General features: G+C 50.7%; 1 protein-coding gene across 1 annotated transcript in view; it reads right to left on the bottom strand.

The window, feature by feature from the left end:
- LOC110468166 (protein CEPU-1) overlaps window positions 1-19,087 on the bottom strand; it is a 361,279-nt gene extending 342,192 nt beyond the window's left edge. The window contains exon 1 of the mRNA XM_021525799.3: window positions 18,883-19,087. Within this exon, the coding sequence (XP_021381474.1) occupies window positions 18,883-18,958 (76 nt within the window). The 5' untranslated portion in view covers window positions 18,959-19,087. The remainder of the gene's footprint in view (window positions 1-18,882) is intronic.
- Window positions 19,088-24,661: the final 5,574 nt, after the last annotated feature.

Below are 24,661 nucleotides of genomic sequence, written 5' to 3'. Positions count from 1 at the left end.
CTCTTCTGATTTCCCTTGCATTTCCTTCGCTCTCATTTGCTGCCACAGCTACACTCCATCTCTTATCCCCAACCTCTGTCTCCTCCATGCCCTCTCTGCTCCCCATCAAGACAGGGTTTAATGTCTTTCCATCTCTTCCCGGGTAAATTGCAGTGAGTCTGCCGGCTGCTCGGGTGGAACACACTGTTTTATATGCGCCATAAAGGGAGAGAACTCTGTAAACAATATTATTTTTAATAAAATCCAAGTCTTTGGCAGGCCAGCTGCTTTTGTGTCTGTCTTAATTTAATCAGACGATCAGCTCTCTCAAGCAGCAAGAGGGAATGAAAAGCATTAGCAAGGAATCAGGCAACTGGTGAGGAAGAGACATGATTTCCATCAAGAGCTTTCCAGTCCAGTGTGCTGCTATGAGAGCAGGACGAAGTCTTTGGGAAACAGATTCCCAAAACAACTTTGTCAAGGTGCAGGAAGGACATGGACACACCTGGGCGTAACACTCATCCTGTAGTGCTTGAAAAAGAGCTGCTATGGGCCATGAATAAACCCAGGCTAAAAGATTCTTCTAGTCAGAGCAGACCACTGCGAGGTGGGAAGGTGTGTGACAGCCCACACTCCCTAGGATGGGAATTCTGCCCAATTCGGTGTCCCACCAAAGCTTGTACCCAGTTACAGTCACCCAAACCAGCATCCATCAGCTCCCTGCTTATGGCTAATATCCAAACCAACCCCATTTGACAGGTCAAAATTCAAAATCAATTCAATACAATGATAGTGCTTAGGGATTATATACTAAATTCTGCAAATACATCCCCAAAATCCAGTCAAGGCTAGATCCAGGCTGGATCCAGGGTAAAAGCTGCCTCCAAAGAGGGGAGGGGAGGACATGGTGTTGGCAGCTGGAGCAAGGGGAGGAGGGCAGCCCTGAGCAACCCCTGACACAGCATCATGAGCAGCAGCTGAGTTTGAAAGATGTCACTTACAGACAGCCAAAACCTGGCAGAAACAGCTGATTTTGTGACACTTCTGTTCTTCAAGACCAAGCAACAGCCAGTGAGCATCTGCCGTGGGCAGACAGCTCCTTTCCCTGCTCCAAAGCCTCTGAGCCAGCAGGCTCAACACTTGGCCGTGATGTCCTCTGAGCCTAAACCATTCCAGATGTGATTCCTGCCTCCTTCTCGTAACTCTTTGGGGGATTTTTGGCAGCTAGAGCAGCCCAGAGCACAGGGCATGACTCTCCTGGTATGGGACTGATCAAGGGTTCCACTCTTCCACTCAAAGCCACAAATCCTCCAGAATAATAATCCCCCAAAATATGAAATAATAAAAACTAATTCAGACACAAAGTAAACAAATTAATTGATGTTTACTTGTTTACCTAGTCACCAAAAAATTGTTAATGACTGAACATGTATTTTTAAGATATTAAACTGTGCTAAGGCACAGCCATAAATATCCCCAGTAAAGCAAACATGGTGCTCGGCACTGCAAAGGAACTAAAATTAGTATTTAATTACAAGAAATCGCTCGAAGTTCTTTTGCTACCATTAATCACTTTCAATTATGAATGTAATTATAAGTCATCTTTTCTCTTTGGGTGGTCGCTGCTGGGACCTGAAGCGGTGACCCTGAGCTCCAGAAGGGAGAACCCCACTTTGCTCACCAAATGACAGCTCCTTGCTGGCTGTGCCAAAGGGATGGATCAATTAGTGCCTTCACCAAGCTCCTGAGGAGCCCAGAGCATGCAAACAGCATGAGGGTGAGGGGGAAAACTGAGTTACTGCACCCCCTCCGCCTGCACTGACTGAGCACCACCCACCCGTGGCAGAGACAGAGAAATTGATGTGAAAAATCCTCGATGTCCTCAGATCATTAAAGGACGAGATGAGAATGTTATCTCTTGCCACGAGGCAAATCAAAGCCTTGAGAGTTCCTTCCCTGCGACAGGGATCGTTGCAGTGGGGATCGTGGCAGCTCACTCCGTGCAGGCAGTGGAGAGGAGCGGAGTGGAGGGCACAGCCAAAATCTCATCTCCTCCTCCTCCTGGCTCTGCTCTCCCCTCCAGCCCGGCTGCACCACGGTCAGCATCACCTCCTGGCAGCTAAAGATGGAGCATGCTCACTGCATAGGAGGTTTTCAGCTGTGGATCAATTCTCTGGGGAATCTACATCGGGAATCTGCGAAACATAATTAAAAAAAGTAAATTCATTAGCCATAAGCTTTGGTTGGGTTTTTTTTTTTTTTCTTTCTGAAGGAGGTGGCACTTTTCTTCTGGGCAACTTGCAAATCAAAAATGAAAAGCTGAAAACTCCCTCCCTGCTCAGTGTTCGGCCTCCTTCATCAGCTCAGGCTCCGCTCAAAGAGTTTGGGATGTGGAATTCAAGCCCTGACTGCAGGCGGCCACTGAAATAAATCCATATGTGGAGGCAGCTGCTGGCAGAGCATCTCCAGCCTGGGACACCCCTGACAACCAGGACACACCACCACGAGCTGCTGCCTTGGTCCTCCCAAACCCCCTCAGCCTCACAGCCTGCTCCTGGCACTGCACAGCACCAGAGAGGACCAAAACACAGAAGACAACGTGGAAGATCAAGTGGAAACGTTCCCTTTTGGTTCCCTTGGTACTTCTTCACACAGAATGTGATTAGACTGCCCTTATCTTGGTGGGAACAGTTGTTAGCAACAATGAAATCATCCAGTCCTTCTCTTTTTGAAATCCAGCCATATCCTTTGGCTTCAGGAACCAGGGGCAGTGACATGTGCTGTTTTCATAAAAAGCCACAAGACAACATATTTCATCACAGTAAATTCCCTTCCCTCAAGTGAAGAGAGGAGAGAGATTTCAAGGACAAGAAAAGTTTCAGCCAAAAGAAGGGGCTGAGCTGAACTTCTGCCCATCTGACACTTCCCAAGAAGTTGGCTCTTCACAATCTGAAGGAGTTTGGATGACAACAACCCTTGTTGCTTTTGTCTCTTTCCTTCTGCCTCAGCTCCTGTGAGGAGAACAGGAATCTTGCACTGAATTTCCATGCTGACACAAATTCCAAGAGGATGACTCTCTGTGAGGGAAAGCCCAGCCTCTGGAGGATGGACACTCCACTCCACTTGTGTCAGCCAAGAATCCAAGGAGGAATCACGCCAAAACCTCCACATGTTTCTTCTCGTGACCTGCTTGGGGTCGGGGCTACTCTTGCCAGGTCATAAAAAAAGCCAAACTCATCCTCACCTCATCCCCTTGGACTCTTCCCCAGCACAAGACCCAAATTCCTTGGTGAGCCTTCCTCTCAGACCAGAGGATGACAGAGGCCACGTTGCCACCCGAGTGGACAAGACACTCAGGTGTTGTGACTCAGCACCTGAATTAACCAGGCCCCATCCTGTGCTGCCTCCTAATTAGCAGGCAGGATTTCAGCATCCTCCAGTCCTTGGCTGAGTCCCCCCTTCCCTCTGCTCCTCACTTATTCTGTTCACTGAACTAATTGCCAAGCGCCTGCACCCTGGGTGTCTGCTGCTGTTGGAGAAGATTAGTATTTTTACAGAGGGGGAAAAAAAAAGATTAAAAAAAAAGATTGTGTTTTTTAAAGCAGATGAAAGGAGAGCCCAAGGAGATGTGCATTTGACTCTCAAACATGCTCCTTCAAGTCTCCCTCAGCAGTACTTAAAGGCGTTTCCAAAGCAAGACTTTATGAATGCTAAATGAACCCGGCGCCTTGTTCCTCTGCCACAAGAAAAGGAAAAAAACTTATCTTTTATATACAATATTTCCTTTATGGCTGACACCGTGCATCACACGTCGCTACCACTTCAGACAGCGACGCCGACCTTCACAAAGTCACAGGGACACCACGGGCCCCCTGGGCTGCAGGAACACACAGCTGGGCAGGGTCAGGGAGCCTGGCTGCACCCACGCAGCCACCAGTGCATTCACCTGCTGCTGTCCAGGGAGGGCGAGGTGAGAGCACCACAAGTGGAGAAATGTCCCAGGTCTTGCTTCCTGCCATGGTGCTCTTGGATGACCCAGCCAAACCATGGATGCTGGTTGGTGTAGCACCCTCCAGAAGGGTTTCTGAGGATGCAGCTTGGTCAAGATGCGATGCGCAATGATGAAGCAGGAGGGAAAGAGCAGCAGCCCAGCAAAGCAGACAGGAGAAAACACCCTCTGATGGTCCAGCCCAGCACCTCCACATCACCAAGGGGTGCTGGTGGCATCCTCACTTGGGTGTCCAGCTCCCAAACTCTCCCTGATTCCAAAAAGGATGAGGAAAATACATCAATGCATCCAAACACCTTTGTCCATCTGGGTGATCAATCATGGCCACCCAACACCTCCTAATGGAGCAAACAGTCCAACCCAGTGCCAGGATTGACCCCACCTCCCTCACTGTGCGGACCTCCAGCAGGACCACCTTTCCCTACCTGTGAAATGGGGAAGAAGTGCCTTTAGCTTCTCACAAAATACTCTGAGAAGCTGGTCCATGCTCTAAGGAAATCACCCACCCAAAGGAAGTCTTTGGAGATTTAATTAGCTGCAGTCTGTGCTGTTTGAGCTTGTTAGGTGCTATATAATTGCTAAATATTATTATTATCTCTGCAGGTACAGCAGTTTGTTAGGATAATGATAGTGATTGACATTTCCCTGGCATCTTTCATCCCAACCAGATCCCGTTTTACTCTATTATAAGACACTGTTCTGCCTTGACTCTCCATATGTCTCCAAACTGTCAGCAGGATCATAACCAGCTCAGCATTGCCAAAAGAAACAAAGGCAAAGTGGCTCGTGGAAGTTCATGAGATGTATCACAAGCTGAGCAAGTTCAGCTTCACGCTCAAGAACTCAAGTTGCACAGGTAGGTGTGGTGTAGACAGATATCTATGGGCTCTACTTCAACATCAACACGGACCAAAGCTGCAAGAAGTGGTCCTGGAAGCCACCACAGCACCTAAAAACTTCCCTCGTCCATCCCCATCCCCTTTTCCTGGCAAGCAGCAGTGGGCACCATAACCCAACCACCACCATGAAAAATACATCCCAGGGACAGCAAAACAGAGGGGCCACCGAGTGATTAATGGGAGACTATCAGTTTGGGATAGGTCTCTAAATTCTCATTAAGTCAGGTGCTGAGGCATTGCACATTAATCCAGAACATTTCCCCTTCGGCCCAAACAAATAAATAACTCGTGTGTAACTCAGGGAGAACTGGGTGGAGCCATGTCTCCCCCCCCGCCTCCGTCTCTTTCCAACTAACCAGTGAATAAAACATCGCCCACAAATCTATTAGGCTAATTTTAAATCCTGACAATTTAGCAGCACTTCAACAAGATAAGAGCCATTTATTAAAAGCCACAGTTCATTAAGCCAAATGCTGCTGGCGTATTTACTCAGAGAAACGGGCCTGAGCTCGGCTCTCACCCAGACCAGAAGTCTCCAAAGGAGCAGGGGTGATCCTGTTTCACCCAAAAAGAGAGGTCACCATGAATCTTTGCCCTCCTCGAGCACACACAGGGCTGTGCATGCTTCCCACCAAAGGACCGGGGTGTCCATGCTGCCTTCTCCCCTCTTGGATGAACACAGAGCAGAGATCACGGGAGGCTCTGCAGCTTTGGCACCCAGAGCTATGAGAAGTCCCCACAGCCCACATGGGGCCGTGCCTTGCACTGCCACACTGTGGAACTGCTCCCAAAAGGATCAACACCCCAGTCTGGATCAGGACTACACCACTTTGAAGCCATTCCCATTGGTGGCAAGCACAGATTGACTTGGGAGAGGGGTGATTGCTTCCAACCACAAGCCTGGTTGTGGGGGGGCTACTGAAGAGGAACTGCTGCTTGACAGAGGTATCAGATTGCACCCAGAGCTTTCCTTCCTCCAAGCTGCCTCTTGACATCTCTGCTGTGACCATGGCAGGATTTGGCACACACAAAAAGGGCTGGAGGCTCCCAGGGCTCTGGCAGGAAGGAGATGGACTCACCAATGGGTGCAGATTTCCCTGCTCTCTGGGAACTGGGGTTTTTGTTAACCTGCACGAGGGATCAGTCGGATGCTCCACCCAAACCAAGACACCACAACCCGTAAAGCCAAACTGTGCATGAACCCACTTCAGATATAAAAAGCCTGCCCAGCAAAGGTGTGCCCGAGCACAGCCTGGCAGAGCAGACGTGGCCTTAGCAAGCTCTGTGCCAGCATGGATAAGCTTATTCCACTGGAGAGCCACGTGCCACATGGGACTGGAGGATTTTTAAGGTCCCTTGCAACCCAAGCCACTTCAGGGTTCTGTGATCCCGTGGTTGGGGAGGGAGAAGTGGCGAGGGGCTCGGTGGGACGGAGCCGGCAGGGAGGGAGCTGTGCCAGCATCGCTGCGAGCAGCCGGCGGCAGAGGGCAGTGGAGAAATCCCATCTGGCAGAGCTTGTGAGTGGAATTCATTCCAGCGGGAGACATCCAAGAGACTTTATCAAGTGCAATTGTCCCACTGCGCCTTTCACCTGCACACACTTGCAAGACAGTCTGGAGTGACTACAGAGTATCCCTTTACAGTCAGAGCTGAAAGGAGCATTATAAAGGTGAATTAACATTTTAAAAGAACGTAAAAAACCCAGAACTGTTCTAATGATGATTAATGGGAAGCTATAAGGGAGGCCGTGACCTCCTGGTGTCATTAAATGGATTGGCAGGTTTCTGAGCATTAATTATAAATAGCCACAGGAGTTTGAGTGCTTAGCAGAACGATGATAAATCCATGACACAGGCACAGGGACAAGGAGCCAGGAGCATGGGGGAACACGTGTGCACACACAGCTCAGCCTGCAAGGGAACATGGGTTTACACATGTGTCTCACACATGAAAGAGGCAGAAAACAAAAAAAAAAGGTGGAAATGAGTCCGTCTGAGGATACTGCTGTGTTTGGGTGGATAGAGAAATGGATAAATGATAAATTAGGCACTGCCAGTCAATCACATTTTCTAAATGTTTTATATCCCAAAAGCTATAAAAGCAATATTCCTTTCTGGCCTTATTGGAGCCATTTCTGGAAGGCAATCACATCTGTTTCCTTGGGGACTTGAGCTGAACTGTGCTTTGGCTTTTTTTTTTCCTTGCCTTTTTTTTTTCCCCTCCCCTTTCTATTTACTCTCTAGCCTGTTACCAAAGCAGGGTCAGAGCATGCATACAAATAGGGAGGAGGAGTGAAAAACAAACAGCCCTGAACCAGCGATGAACAGACAAAAAGTGATTGCAAACTTCTCATGGCAAAGCCACAGCTCCAGTGATCACGGGCCACACAGATTTTGGGTCAGGCAGCTCCCACGTTGGTATTTCCTTGTTTTAATGTGCACCATTCCACAATTGCATTGACGTTATGGAGATGTGTATCCTGAGGCACTGCTGTGCATCACCTTGGATGTGCTGAGCCACCCAGCCTGCCTGGGATTTGCACAGTTCTTCTCTTCCAAGGTCCCTTGGAGAAACACTCAAGGATTAAAGCCCAAATCCCTGTCTGCATCCCGCAGGGGCCCAGAGCCACAGCCACAAAGGTACGTTTGCTCTCGAAAGCAAAGGTGGGTTTTTGCAGGAGTTCCTTGGGAAGGAAGGAGCAGCTAACCATCGGAGGCTGCAGATGGAGGTGGGAATAAACGGGGGATGAATGGAGCGAGGACCTCAGGCTCGTTAATGAGCTCTGCCAGTGAACCACAGCCACTGCACGGGGGAAAGTTCCTCTCGCTGCCAATGACAGGAACAAAAGGCTCTGGGGGAGATGCCAAAGGGGCAGTCCCATCCCTGGGCATCCAGACACCCCCCTTAGCATTCAGGAGAGAGGCTGACCTGGCACAGCTCTGCACCAGCAGCCACATCCCAGCACCCCGCTGAGACAGCAGCCCCAGCATCCATCCATGGAGCATTTCCACTGATTCTGGGATCTCCACTTCCCCCAGCACCTCTCTGAACTGCTGTTTTATTTCTATCCACTCTATGAGGAAGCAAAAGCACAAGCCACCCCCACCCACCCCACCCCAGCAGACTAAAATTTAAAATATTCTTCCTGTTTAGATTTAAGTCTCATTACCATGCTGGGCTCTCCTGTATTATTTCAAGTGATTGGAATATGGTGGCAAAGGAATAAGTTCTCCATACAATTTTCTTCTGATCCTATTAGTTGCAATACAATTACAGTGAATACATCAATTCTTCGTCCCAGCAGCTCCTGGAAAGAGCCACCTATTAAAAGCTGGCTTATTAATGGAATTGTACTTCCAGGATTAATCGGGCCACATTGGCCATTTCCATTTCTCACTCCACAAGTGCTTTTGTTTGCTTAATAGGCTGAAGTAACTTGAGAATGGCACAACTTAGAGCTTCCCCATTTGCTCTGCATATCGCCAGCAAATTTAATATCACTTTCCTTGCCGGCGTCTCTCTGGGATAAAGCCTGGCACGTGCTGCCAAGGAAATCCACCCTGCAGGGTGGGGAGGGGCAGAAGGAGCTGTCTGCCTTTAGCAGAGCCAACAAGGGCAAATTCCTCATTGATCCACGGCTTTAAACCAAAGGGAAATGGCAACACCAAAACAATTTGCCAAAGCCTGCTGGATGAGAGCCACTGGAGAATCATCCCATGAGCAGTTCAAAAGCTTCCCAAAGCCCCTCAGAGCATCACCCCCCACCCAGTTTGATGTGGAGGATCTCCTCTGGTCCTCCCTTGTCCCTGCCCAGCCAGTCCCAACCAACGCCCAGTCCCATTGCCCAGCACCATCCCTGCGCTTGGAAGCAAGGGCGCTGCTTCCCAGCACAGATATTCCTGTGGCAGCAAAGCCACTGCATGTTCAAGCACAGTAATATAGTATGACTTTTCCCTTTAATGGAATTTTTCTAGCCCACTAGGAAAAAAAAAGACTCCATTAGCCATACTACAAAGGCTCCTACTTATTAGTATTTTAGAACAGTGGCAAAAACATTTCTTGAATCTAATTATTGCTGACAAATATGAAAATTGAAATCAAAGTTAAATTTTCAGCTACAGTGCCTCATTCGGCCGCGGCTCGCCCGCTCCCAACGATTGCATCAACACATTTATTCTGCTGAGCAGGCTCCCAGACTGGGCCCCCCCATTCCCTGCAGCCCACCCCTCCATCTTCACAGGCATTAACTCTGACATATTCATCTCCACAGCCAGGCCACAGAACCAGCTTCATGTTTACCAGTTGTACGTGGCCAATGGATCGGAGCGAGGCTTCCAGGGGCTGGAGAGGAAGGGAATAGAGCTTGCTGCTTGGAGAAGAAAGGGATAGAACTTGCTGCTTTTTCTTTTCCTCCTTTTATTTTTTTTTTTAATTTATTGTTATTTATTTCCAACTTCGCTGTCTCCCATCCCCTCCCAGCCTGATCTCCAAAAGGGTGATTTTGATTTCCACAAGATAGAGGATGTGGAAGGGAGGGGAGAATGGAGAGAGGGGGGAAATAAGGAAAAAAAAAAAAGCCTTGTCAACATATTTCCTTTCTCCTACCTCCCCCCAACATACTGTAAAAATCAATCCCCTTTGTCATTTTGCTCTGCTTGTGTGAATGTTTAATGGCTGTCGGGGGAGATAATGATTGCTGCTAGGAAATTCATTTCAGATTTGCTATTTATAAAGTACTTGGTGCTCAGGTGGGAAATTAACATAAGGAAGGGGGAAAGGGACCAAACCAGGGAAAAAAAGCAGCAGGAGAGGAGGGATGAGTTGCTGCAGGGCTGGCTGGAATGGGATGGAGCCCAAAGAGAATCTGCATCTGGTCCCACCTCTCCTGGGACAGAGGGAAAAGGTTTCCATGGAGCAAGGATGGCACTGCCAGCCCCTTCCCACCCATGGATGCAAGGACACAGAGCCAGGATTGTCCCCCAAGTGCCTGGGGGCTTCATCCCCCAAAATCCAGTCCACCAGCCCCACAGCACCAATGGTTTGTGCCCCAGGTCCCCCTCCAGCCCCTCATCCCTTTGGGTTGACCCCAAACCTCCTCTGAGCCCCCTCTCCCCTCCAAGCCCACCAACCTGATGGATTTTTGGATCCCAAGGGAATTCCCATCTGCGGTCCAGCCGGACCCCGCAGCACGAGCGCTGCCATTGAGTTGCTAATTCCTTGTCTCAGAAGTTGCTTTTCACTTTCTGATTTTTCAATAATAGGCTTGGTATGAATCCCTTAAGCTTCTGAAATAAGCTGGAAAACGCTTTTCCAGCCATTTACATAAACACAAGTGGATCAGAAGGAATAATCATAGTTTATGCATTATTTGGGGGCTTTGGAGATGGTTTCTAATGTGGTGTCAGGTTTTGAAGCCCAAAACATACAATGGGAAGCATTGACGTGCAGAAAAGCAGCACAAAAAGTAAACAATAAATAATACACGTTTTTTTTCATGTTGTCTCCAATGACAAGGCAGTTTTGGCTCTGCCACTACCCCGGCCTCTAATGGATCACGGATCCTGCTCCTCGCCAGCTTTGTTCCAAAAGGAGCTTCATTAAGAGAGATGTCACTCATCCTAAATCCAAATTCACCCCGTGCCAGCCAGTCCTGCCACTCTCCTGTGCCTTGGCCCGCTATCAAAAACCCCAGTGCTGGCTTTGGGAATTGACTTTGGAAAACTAAAAGTCTAACGGAGGCACCCTCTGATCTCTAAATACCATCTGTCCTGTAGAAAGAGAATAAAAGCTAAAAACACCCAAACCAAGCCAGGAACGAAGTGCTATTCACCAGATAACTCCTCCAAGAGGGGAAAAAAGCCCCAAACACCAAAAAAAGAAAGAGAATATTATGGCACTAATGAACCTTGCTTTGCTCTGAGGGCCTGTCACGCTTCCAGTGAGGCGGGTCAGGTTTGGCTTTCAAACCAGTTCTTTAAATCAAGAATTCCGTTTCTAGTAAAATGGAAACATTAGCAAAGGATCTGTTTTGAAGAAATAACAATACAAAATGGAACAAGGCTGGAGACTCCAGGCTCTTTGATACTGCTGGAACACAGCCTTTGGAGCACTTTTTTTTTTTTTTTAAATCACTTCACAACTTTGTACATAAAGCTTCAGCAAGCTCCAAAGAAAATGCTTTAAAAATCAATCCTTACTTTTCCCAGAATTTACTTTCACTGGGAATTTGTGGTGGTTCTTTTTTTTTTATTTCATTTTGGAATTAGAAAAACCTGAAACATTCTGCTTCATTTCTAATATTACACAATTTCCTGTGGCATTTCCCACTCCTTAGCAGCTGCTCTCTCCCACCGTGAGTCACTGGAGGACACGAACCAGCCCTATGGACTGAGAATTTGTGGTTTTCCAAGCTCCTTTCCAAGCTAAATTGGGGTTTCCAGGATCAGCAGTGTGCAAGGAAAATACACCAGTCCCTCAAGGCTGGGTTGGAGCAACCTGGTCTGGTGGAAGGTGTTCCTGCCCATGGCAGGGGGTGGAATGAGATGAGATTTAAGCTTCTTTCCAACCCAAACTCTTCTGGGATCTTTTTCTGTAATTTCCAAAAAAAAATCACTGATAAGAACCCGCCCTGATCCTTCCTCCAAGCCAGAGCCACCACCTGGTGTGAGCCACAGCTCACCCAGTGCATGGAGGTGACTTTTCCATCCACCTCCAGAGGGTCCTTGCTGCTGTGCTGGGACATCTCAGTCTGCCAGCGCCTCCATCCCCGTTATCCCTGTGGGAAGGCAGAGGGTTCCATGCCAGCTGCCAGCAGAGCTTTAAAGGGAATATTCTGACCACCAGGAATTCAGGCACAGTGGATGGCCGGAATCCTGACCTGCCCATGCAGCTCCTCTGAAGCAGTTCAGAGTCGAGGCTCCTTTTTTTGACTGCCCTGATTAGTAAGCGAAGCATTACTGGGAGGTGGAGGAAGGGAAAGTCAGAGGGGGGCAGGAATGCCAAGAACCAAACACTGTCTTTAGTGGGAACAGTCAACAGGACAAGGGGACCAAGAGGTCAATTAATTTACAACAGCTTTCAGCATTAGACATATTAACTGTTAAGCGCATCAAAAATCCGTGCTCTGCCTCCTGCAGCAGAGAGCAGGCCCGGCAAGGCAGCACCTCTGATTTATTATTAACCACAAGCAAGGTGCCTGCTTGGGAAGGAGGAGGCAGGGAAGGAGGTGGCTGCTCCTCCCGGCTGCCAGCCACAGCTCCAAAGGTGCTGGGAGCAGCAGGGATGCAATTCCTGCAGGATGCACCCATGGAAGGGCTGGAGGGGTTGGGGTGCAGTGACAAAGGGGTCATTCTTTGTGATCCTGGTTTTTGTAGAATCACAGAATGGGCTGGGCTGGGAAGGGACCTTAAAGATCTTCTCATTCCAACCCCCTGCCATGGACAGACACCTTCCACTATCCCAGGTGGCTCCAAGCCCATTCAGCCTGGCCTTGGACATTCCAGGGATGAAAGTTCCAGGATCTCCCCACCCTCACAGGGAACAATTCCTAATTCCCAATCTCCCATCTATCCCTGCCCTCTGGCAGTGGGAGCCATTCCCTGTGTCCTGTCCCTCCATCCCTTGTCCCCAGCCCCTCTCCAGCTCTCCTGGAGCCCCTTCAGGCCCTGGAAGGGGCTCTGAGCTCTCCCTGGAGACTTCTTTCCTCAGCTTTCCCAGTCTGGATTTTTCCCCTAAAGGCATGAAAAGCCCACGTGCCAAGGTGTGGGTGCTGGCTGGCAATGGGAAACAGAAGCATGGCTTGGACTTCCACTATAAAATCCCCAAATCTGGCACCTTGCTCATTTTGGCTCCTGTTTGAAACCAAGAGCTCAACTCCAAGTCCAAGTCTCAGCTCCAAGTGTTTGCCATAAACATCAGAGATGGATCAGGTTTGGGTCCTGCTGAGTCTAATGAGAGATTTGTCACTGCCCATCAAAAGAGAATGACCACTAATGCTTAAAAAATCCCATTTCCCCTCTTTAAAACATTTGTCCCTTCAACTGGAGAACAAGCAAAGAAAGTTTTTCCCTTTCTTGTCCCTACTGAAGTTTGGGAAGCAAAGACAAACACAAATAAAGGTCTTTTTCTGATCCCCATGGCCAAATATTTGCTCCTCACGTGGTGTTTCCCAGGCTGAGGAAAGCTGAAGCTCACCTCCACTGCCTCACTGGATCTTCCTGGGAAGAGCTCTCCCCATCCACTCCTGGTTTATCACAGAAAACAGCAAACCCTGCTTGCTAACCTGACCTAGATCTGTCAACTGATCAATTTCTTCCCCTTGGGGAAAAAATAAAATAGGGGAGGAAATCACAATATAGGTATTTTTAAGTGAAAACGGCAAGAAAAATACACAAAGTAGACACTTCTAATATCAAATGCATTCGTCTCAGGTGTAAGTCGAAGGAAGATGGAAAAACCACGAGCCAGGGTTATTGTGCTGGCCAAAATTCCTATGTGGAGAAAGGAGAAGCAGATTTGTGAAACACAAGGATATCCCAAAAGTGCAGCCTCCAGAGCACCAGTCCTGTACAGAGAGATGGTCCCTGGGATGGCTCAGAAGTTCAGTCCTTCCAGAGGAGGTTTTCTCCAAGCTCCCACCTGATCCTCTGCTTATCAAACTGATGTTTACTTCCTTTTGACCCATGAAGCTCATCCCAAATGTGGGAAAGAGAGAGCAGTTGGACACCAACCTGGACTTCCATAGAATCCCCGAATCTGACACCTTTTGCTCATTTTGGCCCAAAATCTGTAACCAGGAGCTCAACTCCAAGGCCAAGCTGCAGCTCCAAACCTTTGCCATGAACACTTGAGAGGGATGATTTTTTCTTCCTCCTGTCAGACCCTCTGTAGATGGGCACAGGCACCTTGTTCACATGTGCCTCATGGCCAGTAAACAACTGCAGGTCCTGAAATTTGTGCCAGCACTTACGGGACCTCACACATCTCCAGTCCACCAGGGGGGCTCCTAAACCTGGTGTAGCTACTACACAAACCTACTCCAGCACCTCCTCTAAGGTAATTTATTGCACACAATGGAGTTTCCATTTCATTTTGATTTTTCACCATTTTGATCTCCATCTGTTGTGGTGGAGTTCTCTCCACAACCACGGCGTAGAGCAACTACAACTTTACTCCTCCTTGCATTCTGCCAATCCACTGCTGTGCAACCAGCTCAGCACAGGGATGCTCCCAGGGAAGCAGCAGCAATCCCCACATGGAAAACCCCACCTGCAACTCCACCACCCAAGCCAAAATCCCAAATTTCCAGCATTTTGGGTGCCACCCAGTGTTTTGCAAAACGCAACTGCTTTCCAAAGGTCTTCTCAGGTTCCTGCTTGCTCTGATGCATCTTAAAAATGTGCCAATGAATCCCACGTGGTGGCCTGATTTCCAGAGGTGCTGGCACCTCCTCAGCCCACTGAGAACCAGCAGCAATGACAGATGTTTAACCACGCTCCAAATGCAGCCATCGAGCAGGCGGAGTGCATTCCCCTCCCTTTATGTACTGCATATAACTGGGTTATCTAATCATGTAGGTATTGATTATTACTGTTATTACCTATTAAAAAGCTATTTTCTGCTGTTGGGGTGAATATCACGTTTTATTGACCTGCGTGATAACTATTAGCTACGTCTAATATTTTTCCCGAGGACCAATAAATCCGAGCATTCACAAAAAGATGTCGATACACGTAATTTTTCTTATACACATTCATTAGTGCAATTACCTCCTGCACGAGCTGCCAGGAGGTTTTCCCTCACCCCTCCACTGAGAGAAAGTTCTCACAGGATTTTGGGGGTAGCATTTTTTGGGGGTAGCATTTTTGGGGGTAGTATTTTTTGAGGATAACATTTTTTGAGGATAGCATTTCTTCAGAGGTAGCATTTTTTGGGGATAGAATTTTTTGGGGATATCATTTTTTGGGGATAGCATTTTTGGGGGTAGCATTTTTTGGGGGATAGCATGTATTTGGGATAGCATTTTTTGGAGGTAGCATTTATTTGGGATAGCATATTTCGGGGATAGCATTTTTTGAGGATAGAATTTTTGGGGATAGCATTTTTTGAGGAGAGCGTTTTTTGTGGATAGCATTTTATGGGGGACAGCATTTTTGGGGGTAGCATTTTTTGAGGATAACATTTTTTTAGGGATAGCATTTTAAGGGATAGCATTTTTTGGGGATAGCATTTTTTGGAGGTAATATTTTTTGAGGATAGAATTTTTGGGGCTAGCATTTTTCGAGGATAACATTTTTTGGAGGTAGCATTTTTTGGGGATAGAATTTTTTGGAGGTAGCATTTTTTGAGGACAGAATTTTTGAGGAGACTATTTCTGGGGCTAGCATTTTTTGGCATAGCCCCAACTCAGATTCCAAATCCTGCCCTTCCTAAGGGGAAGCCCCCAGCCCCTCCTGCCTGTGGATGTGTCTCTGGGTCAGATCCAGCCGTTCCATCACACAGCAGCACAGCCTGTCTCAGTTTGGGAATTATCTGCATCCCAGCCACACCGAACGAGCGAATAATTCTTTCAGATGAGGAACGCTCTGTGTAGGATGTTGACACATGCTATTATTTTACATACCTATTTCAGCTTGTATGCTTATTAGAATAAGGTCTTTATGCTAATTTGGAAATCAAATTCCCATAATTCTTGGCTTACTGATGCTAAAGGCCCAGCTAAATCTTCTATGACCTTTTAGCCTGGTTAATCCTTTTACGCGTGGCTGAGTGAAGAGTTTTCTTGTCTCCCCCACTCCCGAGTGCTGGGGTGAGATTTTTGCCTCTTCCTTAAGAAATCCAGGTGGGCTGTGGGTCAGGGACATGGGGCACATGTGAGGACACCCCTACACTTTGGGCCAGGGAAAGTGGGAGAAGAAAACGCTGCTGCTTGGGCCCCGTGTGAGGATATTTTGGATTTTCATCGCTGCTATTTAAAAATCTGACAGAAGACACAGAGCAAACACAATGAGAGCTGTGTTGCCAAATTGCCACTCACTTCCCGATGCCCGGGGCTATCCCAGCCCTCTGCAACCTCCCCTCTTCCCATCTCCTTTCCCAAGTTGTGGCTGGACATTTTCTGGCTCCATCTTCCTTGTGAGTGGATGCAACGGACACCTGCAGCTCCTTCCCAAGAGGATGCAGCATCCAAGAAATTCCCCAGCCTCTCCCTTCAGCACCAGCATCCAACAGCTCCCTTGGTGTCCAACCACGCTGGACATTTCAGGGCTCAGGGAGCTCCTTCCTGAGGGACACATCACTCAACAGCTCCCATTTTAGGGCCACAATTCCACAAATCCAACAAATTTACAAAATTCCTGCAGAAGTGAATCTGCACAACTTGGAGGACCCCCAGATGTTTGCACAAATGCAGGTGGTCAAATGTTTCTGAATTATTCCACTTCACGTTCCACTTTCCTGTCAAGCACACTCACAAACCACTTTTCCTATTGTTTGTTTGGCTGGAAATAGGGAAAGGACCCAGAGAATGGATGAACCGCTGCAGAGGGCAGCACACATCTCCGGAGATATTTGGAGGAGGTTTGTGCAAAACACAGTTTTCCTGCATGACAATTATTTTTATGTTTTCAAACACAAGCCAGCTCCACTTCTGGACACCAAACAAAGGAAAAAACTTAAAAATTCCAAAAAACCACTGTAATCACAGAAGAATTCATGAAGCAGAAGCACATTACTGCTGATTTTCAGCACTGCATACACACCTAAGTATTACCTTGGTGTTGAATGAATCCAAATTTCTCAAAACTCTCTTTAAAACTTTGCGCTAAAATACAAAATTATTTGTAGGGCGTGTTTGAGGTTTTCTTTAATTGTGGCAAGCACATTTCTCTCCCTCTCAGGATTTTTCATAGAGGTGCACAGAGAGAAAAACCCTGAGAGGGAGAGAAATGTGCTTGCCACATCTTTAATGACTCTTAAATAAAAATATGCAAGAAAAAACTCCCAAGGGGACTCCCTTCCTCCAACAATGGAGCAACTCCCAGCCCAGAAAAGGCCCCAACTTTTTTCTGTGAAGGCTGCCCTGGGCAATATTTCACCCAGCTCCCCTCAGCTCTGCCCTGGGCCCTCCCCAGACCATGGAGTAACTTGGGTGCCTGCCTTCCCTCACTCCAGGAGTGACTCAGGGACTTCTGGCACCCACATCAGATTCCTGAAAGGCAGGGAATTGGGGGATTTTTGGTTTAGGGAGTCAGCACATTCCTCCCCACTGCTCTGCTGCCCAGGAGAGTTATAAATATAGTAAATAAAGAAATAAAAAAACCAACTACTTTTTGATCTGGAAGCTTTGATAGGAGCATGGAGAAGAAGCAGGAAGGATGACCAGAGGCATGGAATAAGACTGCAAGGAAGCCAAGTAGTCAGGAGCCCCAAAGCGAGCATTAAAAAATAATGAAATAATGAAATAATAAAATAAATGAAGCACAAATTCTGGGCAGGAGAAGCGAGGAGGGAAAGGTGCAGCTTCATCCCTCTCCTGGGAAGCCCGGGCTCCTGCAGAGGGGGCCGGGGCTGGGAGCGGCGGGGAAGCCCCCGGGATGCCGGCACGCCGGGCGGCCAGCGGCAGCGCCGGGAGAAGGAGAGCGGCAGCGAGGCGGCGAGGAGCGATGCTTCGGCGTGTGCTGTGCATGTTAAGCAGCCTGTGCCGGTCGATACGGCACGGGGGGTTCTCCCCCCGCAGGAGCGGGCCCGGCCTGCCCAGCAGAGAGAAGTTTGGGGTGGGAGACACCCAGTCACCATCCCTGCCCACGCCGCAGCCCCCAGCCCCACACCCGCTGGGCTTCCTGAGCCCAGCCGAGTCCTGCTGCAGCGCGTCTCGGCACACGGGGGACGAGGCTGGGCTGCTTTGGACATCCCCAGCCTTCGGTGGGAGCAGCGCAGAGGTAGCTGGATCCGGCTGTGGAGAAGGAGGTGCATTCACCCCCCTCATCCTCTCCATCCTCGGGAGATCCCGCATCCCCCCCGAGGAACGCCTGCATCCCCCTGGGGTGCAGCCGTCTCGCCCAGGAATACTCGCACCGCCCCGGGGGTGCATCCATGCTCCAAGGAGCGCCCGCGTCCCCTCCCGGGGTGCCTCCATTCCCCCGAGGAGTGCCCGCATCCCGCCCCGGAGCCGCGGTCCCAGCCGCCCCCCGCGCACGGCGCAGCAGCATCCCCCGGCGCATCCCCTGCGCATCCCCCGGCGCATCCCCTGCGCATCCCGGGCTCCCGCGGCGGCCCGGGGCAGGATGCGGCTCCATCCTCTCCTCCCACGGAGGAAACCCCGCTCGCACAGCCCCTCCAGATGGCTGCGAGGAGCCTAACGCGAGCTGACAGGCTCGGCGCTCCCGGCCAGATGGGGCTGGCTCCTGCCGCCTCTCCCCCCCTCCTTTCCCCATCGCTTTTTGCTCTTTTTTTTTTTTTCCCCCTCGCACAGCCCCCCGCTCCCCTCCAAGCGCCATCCCCCGGCTGGGGGGAGGCAGCCGTGCTGATCCGGGACAGACTGGACGAGCACTTCCCAACTCCCAGCCCGGCGGGAGGGGGGCTGCACCGAGTTTTTCGGACGACCTTGCTGGAAAAGCAAAGGCGTGGGGGGAGCACAGAGGAACCCCAGTCCCCCCCGACCCCGTGCCCCCCAGCCTGTTGGATCATTGATCCTGCCGGAATTGTGCCGGGATGGCAGAGTCCTTCCGCACCCGCAAGAATAATCAGGACGCCAGGGGAGAAGTGTCCCCCCCGCCGCCAGCCCGGTGCACCGGGAATTCCTGCGCCGCACCCGCATCCGCATCCCCCGCAACTTCACAGCGGGCTGGGGACCCTTTCCCAGCTCTGTCCCCGCTCTGGAGGGATGCTCATCCCCACTCTGGGGGGGATTCTCATCCCCAGCCCCCTTGGAGGGTGCTGCTGTGGGACCGCGCATCCTCCGCCCGCCCGGGCTGCGTCCCCCGCGGCGTTCCCTACCTTGGGAGAGGAGGAGCGCGGCCATCCCGGCGAAGATCACCCAAGAGACGGGGTGGTGCATTTTGGCCTGGGCCATGTTTTCCTTCTTCCCCACTCACTGCCGGGCGGGGAAAGGTTTAAAATCCAGCGTTTTCCCGGAGCAAAGCGCAGGAAGAGGGGTGGGGGGGGGGAAGGAAAAAGGAAGGGGAAAAAAAAAAAAAAAAAAAGGAAAAAAAGCACCGAAGGGTGGGGGAGGGGGAAAAAACCCAAAAGAAAAAAAAAAGGGGGGGGAAGGGGGTCGGAAGGGGTTGCAGGTGCGAGGACAGGCGCTGCGTGCCCGCCGCTCCGGCCCGCACTCGCCGCCCGGCTGCAACACGCCGCCGGCCGCGCACGCAGCCGCCCCCGCGCAGCACTCATTGGCTGCGGGGCCCCCCCGCGCCCGCACCCGCACCCTGCCGGCACCCGCACCCCCGGACCCCGCCGGCAAAGACACCCCAATAACCCCACCGGTGTCTGCACCCCTGAACCCCACCGGAAAAGACACCCCAATAACCCCACCGGCACCCGCACCCCCGGACCCCGCCGGAAAAGACACCCCAATAACCCCATCGGTGTCTGCACCCCTGAACCCCGCCGGCAAAGACACCCCAATAACCCCACCGGTGTCTGCACCCCCGGACCCCGCCGGCAAAGACACCCCAATAACCCCACCGGTGTCTGCACCCCTGAACCCCGCCGGCAAAGACACCCCAATAACCCCACCGGTGTCTGCACCCCCGGACCCTGCCGGCAAAGACACCCCAATAACCCCACCGGCACCCGCACCCCCGAACCCCGCCGGCAAAGACACCCCAATAACCCCACCGGTGTCTGCACCCCCGGACCCTGCCGGCAAAGACACCCCAATAACCCCACCGGTGTCTGCACCCCCGGACCCTGCCGGCAAAGACACCCCAATAACCCCACCGGTGTCTGCACCCCCGGACCCCGCCGGCAAAGACACCCCAATAACCCCATCGGTGTCTGCACCCCCGGACCCCGCCGGCAAAGACACCCCAATAACCCCACCGGCACCCGCACCCCCAAACCCTGCCGGCAAAGATATCCCAATAACCCCATCGGTGTCTGCACCCCCGAACCCCACAGGCAAAGACACCCCACTCACCCCACCAGCAAGGATACCCCACTAACCCCACAGCAGCTACACCCCACTAACCCCATCAGTATCCGCACCCTCAAACCCCACTGGCAAAGACACCCCACCCACCCCACCAGCAAGGACACCCCACTAACCCTGCGGCAGCTACACCCCACTAACCCCACTGGCACCCATACACACCCCCAAACCCCACCAGCAAAGACACCCCAAGCACCCCACTGGCATCTGCACCCCTGATATCTGCACCCCCTAACTCCACCAGCACCCACACCCCCAGCACCCACACCCCCTAACCCCACCGGCACCCGCACCCCCTCACCCCACCAGCAAGGACACCCCACTAACCCTATGCACCCCACTAACCCCACCAGCATCTGCACCCCCAACATCTGCACCCCCAAACCCCACTAGTTCCTGCACGCCTGGCACCCACAGTCCCCAATTCCCCCCCAGCACCCACACCCCCAAACTGCCCCCCCACCCCACGGGCCTCTGCAGCCCCCTAACCCCACCAGGATCTGCACCCCCCACCCGGCACCCCCCATCCCTCAGCACCCACATTCCCCTCACTGTTGGCAGCTGCAGCCCCCAGATTTCCCTTTGGCATCTGCACCCACTCCCTCTGGATCTGCATCCCCCCAACTCTGGCATCCCCCCCAACTCTGGCATCCCCCCCAACTCTGGCATCCAGCACCCACATCCCCTGGGCATCCGCATCCCCCAAAATTCCCCTGGCACCTTCACGCCCCCCCACATTTCCCCTTTAGCGTTCACACCCCTGCTCCATCGTCTGCACACCCCACAGCACCCTTGCAACCCCCCCCAAAGCTCTTCCCCTCTAGGAAAGGGGGTGAATCCCTCCTGGAGCAGCTGCAGCGGTGCTGTGACTCAGTTTCCCCACCTGCACGATGGTGGGAGGGATTCACACACACACTCCTGTGTCCCACCTGCCTGGCCCCAAAGGAAGAGGGGCACCTGCTCCTGGGGGGCTGATCCCTGCAGGACAGCCCCAACAAGCCTCTTCCCCTCATGCACCTAAACCCATGTGGAAATGGCTCTAAAAGCAAAGTTAATAAGGAAAACCTCTCCAGTTTGGAGCAGAAAGTTCCTCTTAGTCCAGATCAAGGGGGGTTTTCCGTGCTGTAACCACACTCCTCTGATTGCTCACACCAAGCCCACCTCCTGCTCTGAGCAGCATCTGCGCCCCTTGGGCCCAGTTTAGGATTGAACACCCTCCTGTCACTTCAGCTCCTTGCCCATGCCAACTACTGGTCCCTATTTCACAACATCAAAAATAAAATAGACTTTTCTCCAGTTCGGGATTCCCAAGCCAAGCACATCTATCCACACCACAACCCAGCATCAAGAGCATGACACCCACATGCCCACACAGAAAAGGTCTTTGAAACAAAAGCCTTAAATTATTCCACCCTTTGTCCAATAAAAAGAGTATCTGAGGCTCAGAAACCCCAGAGACCCCTTTAAAACAACCTAAATAAAAACTATCATGTTAAATATTATTTTCATAAGTGATAAGGATGTCTCATTTGATTGCTCGAGGTGACTCACAGCCCCTTCAAACAACATTATAGCCAGAAAAAAAAAAGACAAAGAAGAAAAAAAAATTAAAGATATTCTGGCTTTTTGTATTTATTCCTCCTCAGAGGCTTCCAAAAATCTGAGCTGTTCACTTTGCAATTCAGAAGAAGACTTGGCTGTGAACTCTTGGAAATCCAGCTGTGTTTCTCTCTCCATCACCCAGGGACTCTCTGAGTCAGATCCAGGCCAGTCGTTGTGCTGCAGGAAGGTGACAAAGCACAGGTCCCTCTGCTCCAGCCCCATCCACAGATCTGACAGTGATTCTGATGTCAAACGTTGGGAGGGATTGGCACCTCGGGCAGGGTGTTCCCACCAGCCCTGTTTGATACCTGCACGTCCCTGCCACCAGCCAGCAAAGGGTGACACTGCCCCAGCCACAGACAAGATGCATTTCACCGTCCTTGGGTGCTCCCCAGCACCTCCACTGCTGTGATCCACCAGTTTCCATGGGGGCTTGCCAAAATGTGGCTGCAGAGGGCTCTTAGCTCTCCTTCCTTTCCCCTCCCAAGTCTTGGTTCCACCCACAGACCTCGAGGAGGTCCAATGGATCCACCACCACTTTCTCCACCACACCCTGCCAGGGCCTCCACCACCTCCCAGCTCATTAGGACAAGAAGAGTTAATGAGCACAGCAGCACTGATGACCCAGTGGTGCAGCAGGACACTCCTCCAGAAGCAAATACAGGGAATGGAGGATTTAATCTTGTTGTGATGTCAGGGTTTGGAAACCCACTGCCCCAACGAAAACCCCTGGAGAGGGGGGAAAGATTCCTAACCCCACCCCATCTCAACCTCTCCACGGCTTCCCCACCATTCCACCAGCACAAATTGCCCACAATGAGATGCCACACAGCAATTTTCACCACCCTTGGCAACACTGCTTTGACCCCAGCTTGCCAAGCCAGTGACTGCGCTTGGAGCAGCTGGAAGTGGTCCATTAGGTTGGTTTGGTTTATTACCAACACATTATGCTTTAAAAAACACAACTTCCCTGCCTATTTGCCTAAGCAGGCAGAGCAGTTTCTAAGTCAGCCCTACGCAGTCGCTGCTCTTCCTACAGATTTGCTCCATGCATTATTAATCCACACCGCGCTCGTTCTGAGCACAGATATTTACCCGATGCACCAGAGCAGCTCTTAAGGAGCCTTTGGCTTGTGGCTTTGTGGAACATCAACTTTTCATGTTGAGCAGCAGGTGATGTTCAACAGAATGCCTTGCAATAAATGCCTAATATCTCCATTACACTCCTCCGTATCTGTGTGCTGGGCTGATAGGAACATGCAGATAGCAGGGCTGCACTCCTGAGATAGGGATGGGGGGAACAAGTTATTCATTGGAAATCATATATAAATATATATTTGTACCTGGTGCTAACCAGGGACACCATCCCTCCATACATATTGAGATGCAGAAGGCTCTTCTTGGCAGAAATTCCTGCAAAATTTCTATGAAATTCAATTTTTTTCTGCCCCTAAATCTGAATAAAAGCCCAAAACACAACACCTTGGCTAAAAGTCTGCAGGGGAAAAAAAAAAACAACGTGATGTGCTGCTTTGCAAGGAAACCTCTAACTGGCTCTAAAAGGAGCGCTGTGACCTTGCTGAGCAGCACTGCATAATTTTTAATAGACATTTTTTGCTGGAACTGACATACTCCCAGGAGTGGTTTTACTTCGCTAACATTTTTTCCAGAGGGAAATGCCATGTTTCATTGGATTTTTTTTCATCATCCCTCCATATACATCCCTGTAATTACTGCGTGCATTACAATAGCATTGGCGTGCCTATGATAAGATCCCGGTTCCATTATGTTCCTCTCCGTGTGTACACCTGGTAAAAACAGTCCCTCCCTTGAGCTCTTCAAGTCAAAATAGAGAAAGCAGAGGAAGGTGTTGAGACAAGAGCAAATTACTTCTCATTTTGGGGCTGGAAAAATAAGACTTGGGAAGGCTAAGCCACCACATGAGGCCAGGGAGGGAATTTCTGGCTGTGTCACAAACAGAACCAAAATCTCCCAAATTTTAAGGCTTGCAGGGCTCACCCGCTTCCCCATCTGAAATTCCTTCTGCTCGTGGTTCTCAGTGCAAGGGGAGAGTTAAGGCAACACTTCCACCACCCTGCCAAACACACCAGCGATGGATTATGTGCAAAAAATTCCTTTTTTCATGACAAGGGGGAGAATTTGTAAAGCTCCACACACAGCCCTGCCCACGTGTCCGCACAAAGGCATTCCAGCACCCCCGTGCCCTGGCGAGCAGGGGGCACACGGAGCCAGACAGGCGCGTGCCCACGGGTGCCCAGCTTTGCTCCTTTAATTACACCTCCTACGGGTGAGAAAGATAAGCCCAAACGGAGCAGCTGCGTGAAGGGAGGAAGCCTATAAGTTATTCATAAGTTCAGGCTCAAGCTCCTCTCTTGCTTTCACTCCATGACACCTTCAAAACATATTATTCATCTATTTTTTCCTCCTCTGGGAAGGGAGATGGTAATTGTAGTAAATATATCACTGCCAAGTCATCCTCGCAGCCTCCGAGGCTGCACGGCGCGAGGGGAAGGGATCTGAGGCAGCAGATTTGGGAGGCCTGGGATCCGTGAAGGGCATCCTCAGGCTGCTAAGCACTGGGGAGAACCTCCACCATCCCATCCTTCAGGATAAAATCCCCACAATGCCCAGTGAGCACCTGCAAGTTGTTCGTAAGACTTTTCCCCATCCAGCCCAGCGGAGCTCAGACTGGGACGCCAACTCCCTCAGGATGCTGCACGCCGTTTTCATCCCATCCTGGTGGCATTTGGGTCATTTTTTGGCTGTTTCTGACTCACAAATTTTTAAAAAAGCTATTCTCACCATCATCCCTGCCTGCAGAGAGCCTTTGGAAGCAAGAGCCACAGCTCAGAGGTTTTGTTTGCCCTCTCAAGGCTGTTCCAGACAGAATAATGCTCCTGCCAACTGAAGCAGCTCTCCTTGAGCTCGAGAGGTTCGTTTTTCTGAATGCAGCGACACGGATCCTCGCCTCGGCCCCATAGCACAGAGGATTTGTTGTAT

This window comes from Lonchura striata, chromosome 23 (genome assembly GCF_046129695.1).
Source record: "Lonchura striata isolate bLonStr1 chromosome 23, bLonStr1.mat, whole genome shotgun sequence".
Classification (NCBI taxonomy): domain Eukaryota; kingdom Metazoa; phylum Chordata; class Aves; order Passeriformes; family Estrildidae; genus Lonchura; species Lonchura striata.
This window is presented reverse-complemented; position numbering and strand designations above follow the sequence as displayed.